The sequence below is a fragment of the Lontra canadensis genome, unplaced genomic scaffold (genome assembly GCF_010015895.1).
Source record: "Lontra canadensis isolate GAN:19392208 unplaced genomic scaffold, GSC_riverotter_1.0 scaffold168, whole genome shotgun sequence".
Lineage (NCBI taxonomy): Eukaryota > Metazoa > Chordata > Mammalia > Carnivora > Mustelidae > Lontra > Lontra canadensis.
This window is the reverse complement of record NW_022631162.1, coordinates 1,994,000-2,003,487: the sequence shown is the minus strand read 5'-3', so window position 1 is coordinate 2,003,487 and position 9,488 is coordinate 1,994,000. Positions and strand designations below refer to the sequence as shown.

General features: G+C 53.9%; 1 protein-coding gene across 1 annotated transcript; it reads left to right on the top strand.

The window, feature by feature from the left end:
* Nucleotides 1-387: 387 nt before the first annotated feature.
* On the top strand, nucleotides 388-1,863 carry PIGM (phosphatidylinositol glycan anchor biosynthesis class M). The gene has a single exon (XM_032845657.1). It carries the CDS (start codon nucleotides 514-516, stop codon nucleotides 1,789-1,791), a length of 1,278 nt encoding a protein of 425 aa, XP_032701548.1. The 5' UTR covers nucleotides 388-513; the 3' UTR covers nucleotides 1,792-1,863.
* Nucleotides 1,864-9,488: the final 7,625 nt, after the last annotated feature.

The window sequence follows — 9,488 nt, the reverse complement described above, 5'->3', positions numbered from 1 at the left end:
CACGAGCCCCGGCGACCGGCGAGAGGAGGTGGGACGCCCGGCAAGCGCTCTCACTCTTGGGCCCCCGGGCCGGGGGACGCGGCTGGAAGCTCGCTCCGTCTCTGGCTCCGTCTCCGCGGGACGGAGACGCGGCGCGGGAAGGACACTCGCGCAAAGAGGACCGTCGTGCCGCTCCGCGACCAGACCCGCGGACCGCCCCCTCCGGGCCCGTGGGCCACGCCTCCCGCGAGAGCCGGAAGTCCCGCCCCCGCCGGAGGAAGGAGCGGCGGCGACACAGCCAATCCGGAGGAAGGCAATCCCGGCCGGGCCACTGGAGGGCGCGGCGCGGCACCTCCCCGCGGAAGCGGGGCGGGGGCGGGGCTCTCTACCGGAAGCGACCGTCCCGCGGCGGTTTCGGTTGGCGGCGCGCGGGTGGGAGATGCGCCGGCCGCCTGAGGCGCGGGCGCCGAGCGAGGGGCGGGGCTCGGAGGGCAGCTCGGGGCTGGGGCCGAGCGGCTGAGGCGCCGGGCGGTCATGGGCTCGGCCAAGCCCTGGGGGGAATGGTTCCTGAGCCTGCGGGTGCCGCCCGCCGGGGTCTTCGGGGTGGCCTTCCTCGCGCGGGTGGCCCTGGTTTTCTACGGGGTCTTCCAGGACCGGACGCTGCTCGTGCGCTACACGGACGTGGACTACCAGGTGTTCACGGACGCCGCGCGCTTCGTCGCGCAGGGGCGCTCCCCGTACCTGCGGGCCACCTACCGCTACACGCCGCTGCTGGGCTGGCTGCTCACGCCCAACGTGTACCTGTGTGAGCTCTTCGGGAAGTTTCTGTTCATCAGCGGCGACCTCCTGGCCGCCTTCCTCCTCTACCGCCTGCTGCGCCTCCGGGGGCTGGGCCGGCGCCGCGCCTGCGGCTACTGCGTCTTCTGGCTTCTCAACCCCCTGCCCATGGCTGTGTCCAGCCGCGGCAACGCCGACTCGCTGGTGGCGGCGCTGGTGCTGGCGGCGCTGTACCTGCTGGCGAGGAGGCAGGTGGCGTGCGCCGCAGTGGCCTACGGCGTCGCCGTGCACATGAAGATGTACCCGGTGACCTACGTCCTTCCCATCGCCCTGCACCTGCTCCCGGAGCGCGGCGGCGGCGGCCACCCGGGCCCCCGCCCGCGCCGCTGCTCCTTCCGGACGCGCCTGTCCGAGCTCCTCGGGAGGCTGTGCAGCCGCGCGGTGCTGCTCTTCGTGGCGGTGGCCGGGCTCACGTTTTCCTCCCTGGGCGCCGGCTTTTACAGGAAATACGGCTGGGAGTTTGTGGAGCACACCTACCTGTACCACCTGACGCGGCGGGACACGCGGCACAACTTCTCGCCCTACTTCTACATGCTGTACCTGACCGCCGAGAGCCCGTGGAGCCCCTCCCTGGGCCTCGCCGCCTTCCTGCCGCAGTTCGTGTTGCTCTCGGCCGTGTCCTTCGCCTACTACAGGGACCTCGTCTTCTGTTGTTTCCTGCACACGGCCATTTTCGTGACTTTTAACAAAGTCTGCACCTCCCAGTATTTTCTCTGGTACCTCTGCCTGCTGCCCCTCGTGATGCCGCTCGTGAGGATCCCTCGGAAGCGGGCGGCGGCCCTCCTCATGCTGTGGTTTGTAGGACAGGCCTTGTGGCTGGCGCCTGCCTACGTCCTGGAGTTCCAGGGGAAGAACACGTTTCTGTTTATCTGGCTAGCCGGTTTGTTCTTCCTCCTTATCAACTGTTCCATCCTGATTCAAATAATTTCCCATTACAAGGAGGAACCCCCGGTGGAGAGAATCAAATACGACTGATAGGACTCCAGTTCCTCTGCCACTTCTACTACATTGTCATTGTCCCGAACGGACCAGAAGAGAGCTTTGGGACACGTTTTTGAGCGTCCTATGCGCTCTGGTGAAGATGCAGTTGGGAGCATAAAACCCTGTGCCAGCGGGAATTGAAACGAATGGTTGCCTTGTATATAAAGGGGACTCAGCGGTTGAGGTCCGCCTCTGTCCTAATCTCAGGAGTCTCGGTTCTCTGGGACATGATGGGAAGTAAAGGTTACTTGTTGAAAATGGGAAATCTGGTTAAACTATCAGACGCTAAAAGGTTTTTGTAGAAGAACAGAGGAATGGACTTAGAGACCTAAATAAAGTCCAAGTCGGCATTCGTACCCGTTATACTGTGCTGCAGTCCGAAGCTGTCTTTTTAACCCCCACTTCTTCTTTTTTAAAGCTTTCCCAACAGCTGTGAGAACTCGTGGAACGTTCCTAAAGTACAGCTTTTGGATGTCAAATGTTAACCAATACCCATCGGGCTTAGGCTGGGAGAGTTTGTTCTGTATTAAAAGTGGGGGCTTAGAAAAAGAGTCCAAAGAATTTAAATTGTAATCACGTTTCATGTAGTTCTTTTATTACTTCGTTTTTCAGCACTTAGTCTCAGTGGTATTAGACTACCATTTGGTTTTATACACGATTAAATTAAAGTTCACCCGTCTTTAAACTTGAGTCATCACAGATTTCAAAATAGCATCTTGCTTTTGATGTTTGGAGTTCACGAACTACTAGGGACATTTTAATGTTCTCTTATACCTCTTTGTTTTTAACTTTCTGATTGCCTTAAGATATTTTTCATACAGAATTTAAGGTAATCGAGCGTCATCTGTGTTGTGAAAATGAAAATTAGATTTTAAGCCATACAAAATTACATTGTTAGTAAGACATTTCCCAGGTTAAAAATACCGACTTGAAAAAAATTCATGGTGGAAATGGAGACCTGTGTGGGAGGCGCTGGAAAGCTTAAGAAGCAGCCTAAGTAGTCATAAATCTAGACCAGGGAACTGAGGGAGAGAGTGTGGAAATGAGGCTTCAGTGAGCAGATCCATTTCCCTTATTACTATAATATTTCTAGGGAAGAGATACTTTCTCGGTTTTAAATGAGCTACCTAAAAAAAAATTTTTTTAACATAACCCATGTAGGCTGGGGACTCCCTCACACTCATGCAGTAGTAATACAGGAGATTGATTTTATGATTGTGGTTTTAAAAGATGAGTAATTTATCAACATTGTTCTTTCACACTAAAAAAACAAAAACAACTTCGGAGAAGTAGAATATTTCATACTGGTTCAGGCCAAAAAGGACTTGGAGAATAGGGTGTCTATGAACTGGACATGAGTAAGAGTGCTATCACGGGCCGCAGTTCTTGGATGGGTACTTTTTGGGACCTGCCATTAGAAGGGAAGAGTGGGTGGTTTTGCAAGGGTGTCATTAGGTGAAAATAGGTGAGACCAGTAATTGTTGAGGACAGTGACCTTTCTTGTAGCGTCTGGTCTCATCCCACATTAGTTCTTATCTTGCAGGCTCTTTGTATGTGATTGTTCACTAGCGGCTTTACAGCCATGACTGTTCTTTCCGGTTTTTGTTTTTGTTTTTGTTTTTTTTCCATTCTTTTATAATTAAAAAAGTGCCCAGGCCCAGGAGATGCAGATCACTGCAAAGTGAACAGAGCTGAGCACTCCGTGTCTCCTTGTCTTGTATTTTAATACAAGATGGCCTGTGTAATCACCACTTTGAATACAAGGCCTGCTTGAGGGGAGTCCTCTTGCATTTGTGCAGAAGTTCGTGGGACTCCCAAACTTTTCTTTTCGATAATTCCAGACCTTCATCCACATCTTCTCACCAAATTGCATCATTTCTTGGTGACTCTTGTCCTAGCCCAGTGTAAGAAGTGGATTTGCTAAAGCACACGTTAGCCCAGCTGTGGAGCTCCCGCTGTGGAATTCTGTGCCCATGCTTTCCGAAAGGTAAATGGTCATTGTCGGATTCCCCTTGGAGTCCAGTGTACGATGCCCACTCTGTAGTCATCTGTTTACGGTTCATGACCGAGCGTGGCACATGAGAATACAGCTTCGTTCAAATTCCGGTGCGCCACAGTGGGCAAGCCGCTTTTATCTAGACGGGCTAGCTGTCTGTGAAATGGGGATGATACAAGAATCCTCAGAGAATTGTTTGCAAGGATTAAATGAGTTAATATACTGCTGCTGGCATAGAACCATTTCCCATCGCCTCCCCAGCTTTACTGTCTGTTCACAAGCATTTAAAGAAGGAGCTACTCCTGGAGTCTAGGTGTAAGCCTTTCCCCCTGAATATTTTTTTTTTTTTTTTAAGATTTTATTTATTTAGATAGAGTCAGAGTGGGGTCGAGAGAGAGTGAGAGAGCATGAGATGGGGAGGGGCAGAGGAAGAGGGAGGCAGGCTCTCCACTGAGCAGGGAGCCCGATGCAGGACTCGATCCAAGGACCCTGGGATTATGACCTGAGCTGAAGGCAGACGCTCAACCGAGAGAGCCACCCAGGGCCCCTCCCCCAAATCTAATGAATAGAGGAAAAGAACCTGGGTTTATACTAAATAATCATTTAAACTACCCACTACTCTAACTTTGTTCCTTCTCATCTTGATCTGGTTCTTTGAAAAGAGAGTAGTTACCTGTGAAAATGCCCCTACAGAATGTTCAGATGTCTGGTTCCTGCTGGTTTTAAGCCAATTAAGCTGGGGTTTGGCTCGTGGCCCTGAGGCAGCATGTCATTTTCCATCATGTCAAAGGCTCCTTCAAGGATAGAGTGTCGGTGGGAGCACATGTCTTCTGCCGGCGTCAGAAGCTTCCAAACAGCATAAGCACTTTTTTAGCACTAATCGAGGAGAACCATCCATTTAGTAAAAACAGGCATTTGTATTCTTTATCCTGAACAAAACCCCAGACTAGCAGAATCTTTCTAGTGGCTCAGACCCGCTGCTGCGTGCTTTGTCTGCTATATGAAATGAAATGACACAGTGACTATAATAATAATGTGGAGCCTGAATATTTGAAGCTCAGCTCATTTGTCAAAGGGAAGCTTTAACCTTTGTTCTCTATTTTTAGGCAATTACATAGAGATCCAGGCCTGCGCCAAGTCTTATAATAGACGAGTTTGAAGAGTTAACAGTAAAGACAGACACACATCCTGTTAAATGCTCTGCGAGAGCCCACTGAGGCCACAGCAGCCCTGTGATCTGCAATGCAGGCAGGTGGAGGGTGTCCCTGCTCCTGTTTTATGGGTGAGAACGCTGACACTCAGAAACAACGACTTTCCAAGACCGAACAGCTTGTTCATGGCAAGACTGGATCTCATCTAATCCTACTGTTTTCTGTTTTCCTGTTTTATTTTGCAAGTCCTTTTTAAGTGCACATGATGACAGGTGATGACAGTGGAAAACCTCATTTCTTTGCCCAATGTCATTCATTTGGCAAACTATGTAGCACGAGGCCCCAAGTATCTTCATGTGCTGAGCTCCGTTCTGGGTGTTGTCAGGGAGGCGTGCTCTCCGTGGGGCTGGCGCTTTCAGGGGAGGCCAAGAAGCAGTAAAGACGTGATGATTGCGCTCCAGGAAGGGAGGACAGGCTAAGGAACGCGAGAGCCACAGCGGGGAGGAGGGGGTAGAGCCGCTTGCCACAGAGGGCTCAGGGAAGGCCCCGTGAGGCAGCTTCCCAGCCCAGGCCTGAAGGAAGTGCGGCCACGACCTTCCCACTATCCGGGGAGAGTGAACAGCGGGGCAGAGGCCTGGGGTAGGAGCCAGCGTGGCACGTTCGAGGTACAGCAAGGTGAGTGCCAGTGATTGGAGCAAACAGGGAACAGCCAGAGTCCCGCTGCGGTTTCCAGCAGAATGGTGTGGGTGCTGGCGGAAATCACAGTGAGCCGGAGTGTTTTTCCTGGCCTGTAATACAGTAACTGAGTTCAATATGTTTTTTCTGACTTGGAACGTATACTAAATACACCTTACATTTGAGCAGTGTTATGACGTGTTGGCACACATTATTTTGAGACTCCCAGGGTTTTTCAAAAAGCCCATCTTCATGGGGCGCCTGCGTGGCTCAGGGGGTTAAAGCCTCTGCCTTCAGCTCAGGTCCTGATCCCAGGGTCCTGGGATCGAGCCCCGCATCCGGCTCTCTGCTCAGCGGGGAGCCTGCTTCCCACCCACCTCTGCCTCTGCCTGCCTCTCTGCCTACTTGTGATCTCCCTCTCTGTCAAATAAATAGATAAAATCTTCAAAAAAAAAAAAAAAAGCCCATCTTCATAGATGAGAACCCTGGATTCTCAGGTTAGAATGTATGCGCTTTGCCCGAGGTCCACGTTTTCATGAGGCAGTAGCAGAACCCAGATCTTCTGGAGCCAAATTCACTCCTTTGGGCTGCCCTTGGCATCTCGATGCGGTGAGATGACCAGCTGGTTCGTAGAAGGCGGGACGTTCAGGAAAGTTTGCCTGAGAGATCATTCATTCATTCATTCATTCGTCCACACGTACGAGACGATTGGGCCCGGCCCTCGGCGAGGCTGGGGGGTCCCTCGGCGAGGCTGGGGGTACAAGGACGACCAGAGTCCTGGCCTCAAGGAACTCACTGCGTGTAGCAGAGGACACAGCGGGAAGGGGACGGTAGTCCCCTGTGACGATGGCTAGAGCAGAGCCCCTCTCTCGTAGTTGGAAGCGCTTCCCTAACGGAGTCCGGCGAGGTTGGTGCAGAGCTGGGTGGGTGCGCTGGTGGTGATCACACAAGGAGGCCGTTGGGCGGCAGGTGGGTCTGACTCCCCAGTGGCCCAGCGGAGCACACCAGCCCTCAGCCTGCCAGTGGCTCAAGGTGAAGAAGTCAGAACTGAAGAACAGCCCGTCCCAGTTCCTGCTTTTCCATGGGCTTTCCCGAATGCTGCCACCGTGCAAGACACAGCCAGCCGAAGGCCGTCCTTGCTTCGGGTCTGCCTCTCCCCGGGCCCTGGCTGGTGGTGGGAGCGGGCCTCACCTCCTTCCAGTCCGACCTGCCCGGCTGGAGTAACTTCTTACTCAAGCCCTGAAAGTGTTTCATGTGCCTCAGTTTACCTTTCAGCTCAGGCACTGAGACATTTGCTACCTTCCCTGCTTTCCTCCGGTACTGGGCGAGCGCCGGGGCCTTTCCCTGAAAGCTTTCTCTTTGTGCCCGCAGCCCATCACTCGGGGTCCGCTCTGCTTTTGATGACCCTTAGCCCTTCCAGACCTGTCCCGTCGGGCTCTCGCCTGTGTGTCAGCCTCATCTTCACGCCCCCTGCCCACAGCCCTGCTGAGTTCTGCCACCCCTTCACGCCTTGGCAGGTGCCAGTACTGGGGCTAGAACACTCTTCTGGTGCCCTCGTCTCTCTCCCCAGCTCCTGCTTTGAGGCCGTTGCCCTTCATGGAACGTTTTCGGGGGCAGCTCCTCGGCACGCAGCGTGGGGCGCCCTGGGTCGTGCTCGGCCTCTGTGTGCCTGTGCCGTCTGGACTGTGAACTCCCTGCGGACAGTGATGATTATCCATCGACACCATTTTCCTGCGCCCGCCCAGAGCCAGGCAAAGACGGACAGAGCCAACCTGTCACCGGGCTGCTGGGCGTGGGCCGGCCACACACGCTTCCAGGTTTGCCAAATTGAGTTGTGCAGCGGTCTGTCAGCAGGAGCCGGAGGGCGTGCGCTCCTCCCCTCGGAGTCGGTGCGGGCAGCTGTGAAAGAGAAAAAGAGCCGTTTCCGGTGCCTGTCCTTTCTAAATGCCATCCGGAGCCACCTCATTGCCTAGACTAGAATCGCATAATCACCTGCGTTCCTTCTTCTTCACTTGCGGCCCGCCTCCCCATCTCATCAGTCACCAGCTCCTGTCAGTTCTACATCCTGATGCCCTGAGCTGCCTGGCATCTTGCCATTGTCCTTGCGGCTTCTCTAGCGCAGGCCCCCATTAGCGCTCCTCTGGAATCAGTGGCTCCTGACAGGTCTTGTTCCCCAGCTCTCCCGCCCTTCATTCCTCCTCTCCAGTGTCCTCCCACTGCCACCAGGGCGGGCTTGCCCGACGGGTCTGATCCTGTCCCCATCCTGAGAGCAGCACCCTGGGCGACTCTGCCTGACCTGCCAGACAGAGTCCAAATCTCTTCGCTTCCTCCACGTTGCACCAGTCTCTCCCCTCACCCTCCCTCTCGCCCACAGGATAACAGTTTCCGGAGATACTCGCGCCACTGGCCTTGGCCTTGCTGTTTCTAAGCCCGCGTGGTTCTCCTGTTTTTCAAGACCCGACTCAGGGGCCCCTTCCTCTATCAGGAGGCAGGACAGCGAGCTCATGGAGAGAGATGAACTAATAAGGGAAAAAAGAAAGAGAAAAAGAGGGTCACAGTTATAAGATTTGTAAGTGTCTCCGTGAATGCGCGTGTTCTGTTGCAGAGGCCGGCGCGTTCCTCTCTGTGAGGTGGTTAGCTCCTCGAGGACAGGAATCGCGGCGTGTTTATCCTTTGCACACAGCCCAAGTACTCAGTAAATATTTGTGAAGTCAATGAGGCTGGAGTTGGGAGGGAACAAATGTTTGTTGAGAACCTATTGTGAACCAATATGCTTTGCACGCATTTCATTCCCAAAACAACTTTTTGAGAGAAATATTATTTGCTGACAAGACAACAGGCTCAAATAAATAGTGGGTTTTCTCAAGGTCATAGGCTTGTGAGGGATGCAGCGAGAGTTGGAACCCAAGTCTGTCAGCTTAAACTTGCCTCGACTGAGTGGTTCTCAGCCAGGGGTTGTTTTGTCCCGACTCAGGGCACACGCGTAGCTGTTGTTGGGGGGGAGGGGTCACCGACATCCAGTGCGTAGAGGCCAGAGGCGCTGCGGATCAACCCCCTGCCCAGGACAGGTCCACGACAAAGATGCATCTGTCCCCAAACGTCGGCGACGCCTGGATGGGGACAGCCTGCCCCAGACTCTGTTGACTCCGTTGAAAAGCAAGTAACCAACCGAAGTGCAAGCCTCCGTGGGAGAGGGGGCTGAAGGAAGCCTTAGGGGCTTGGGGGCAATCCTGAGCCTCGGGACCCGGTGGGCAAGCGGGCTCCCCGTCCAGTCCTGACTGGCCCCGACATGACGCCACTTTCTCTATGGCCTCCACACCGTCTTCCTTCTTTCCACCTCCTCCCCGCTTCTTCCTTCCCTTGGCACCCTCCCATTTAGCTGGGAGAAGGGCCCCAGGCCCCTCCCCGCTTTCAGAACTCTTCCCTAAGCAGAGGGTAGAGTCAGTGTTCAAGAAGCAGCAGGTTTCAAACCGACAACAACCCTAAAATCTGGGAACGAGTCCAGAAGTGTCAACCTCTGAAATGGACAACAAAAAGTAGATGAGATTAATCACTGTGATAATCTTCCAGGAAAGAACCCACCTAAGGAATTCTGGCCCAGGCTGCTGCTGATAAGGCTTGGCAGAGTCCTAATCTCTGTCAGGGTCCAGGAATGCCTCCCTGAGAAGGGAAGCACTTAAAACCCACTTGTGTGAGATCCGCTGTAATCTAGGAAATTTCAAAATGTTTGTCCGGGGAAGTGCCCTAACAGGAAATCTTTTAATGACTCGTAAGTGGGGCTGCCTGTAATGGTTAGGAATGTGTGCACACGTGTACGTGTGTGTGTGTGTGTGTGTGTGTGTGCCCATTTTTTGGTGGGAAATATCCGT

Coding starts and splice junctions, on each gene's coding strand:
- PIGM (XM_032845657.1), top strand. CDS start 514: ATGGGCTCGGCCAAGCCCTGGGGGGAATGGTTCCTGAGCCTGCGGGTG.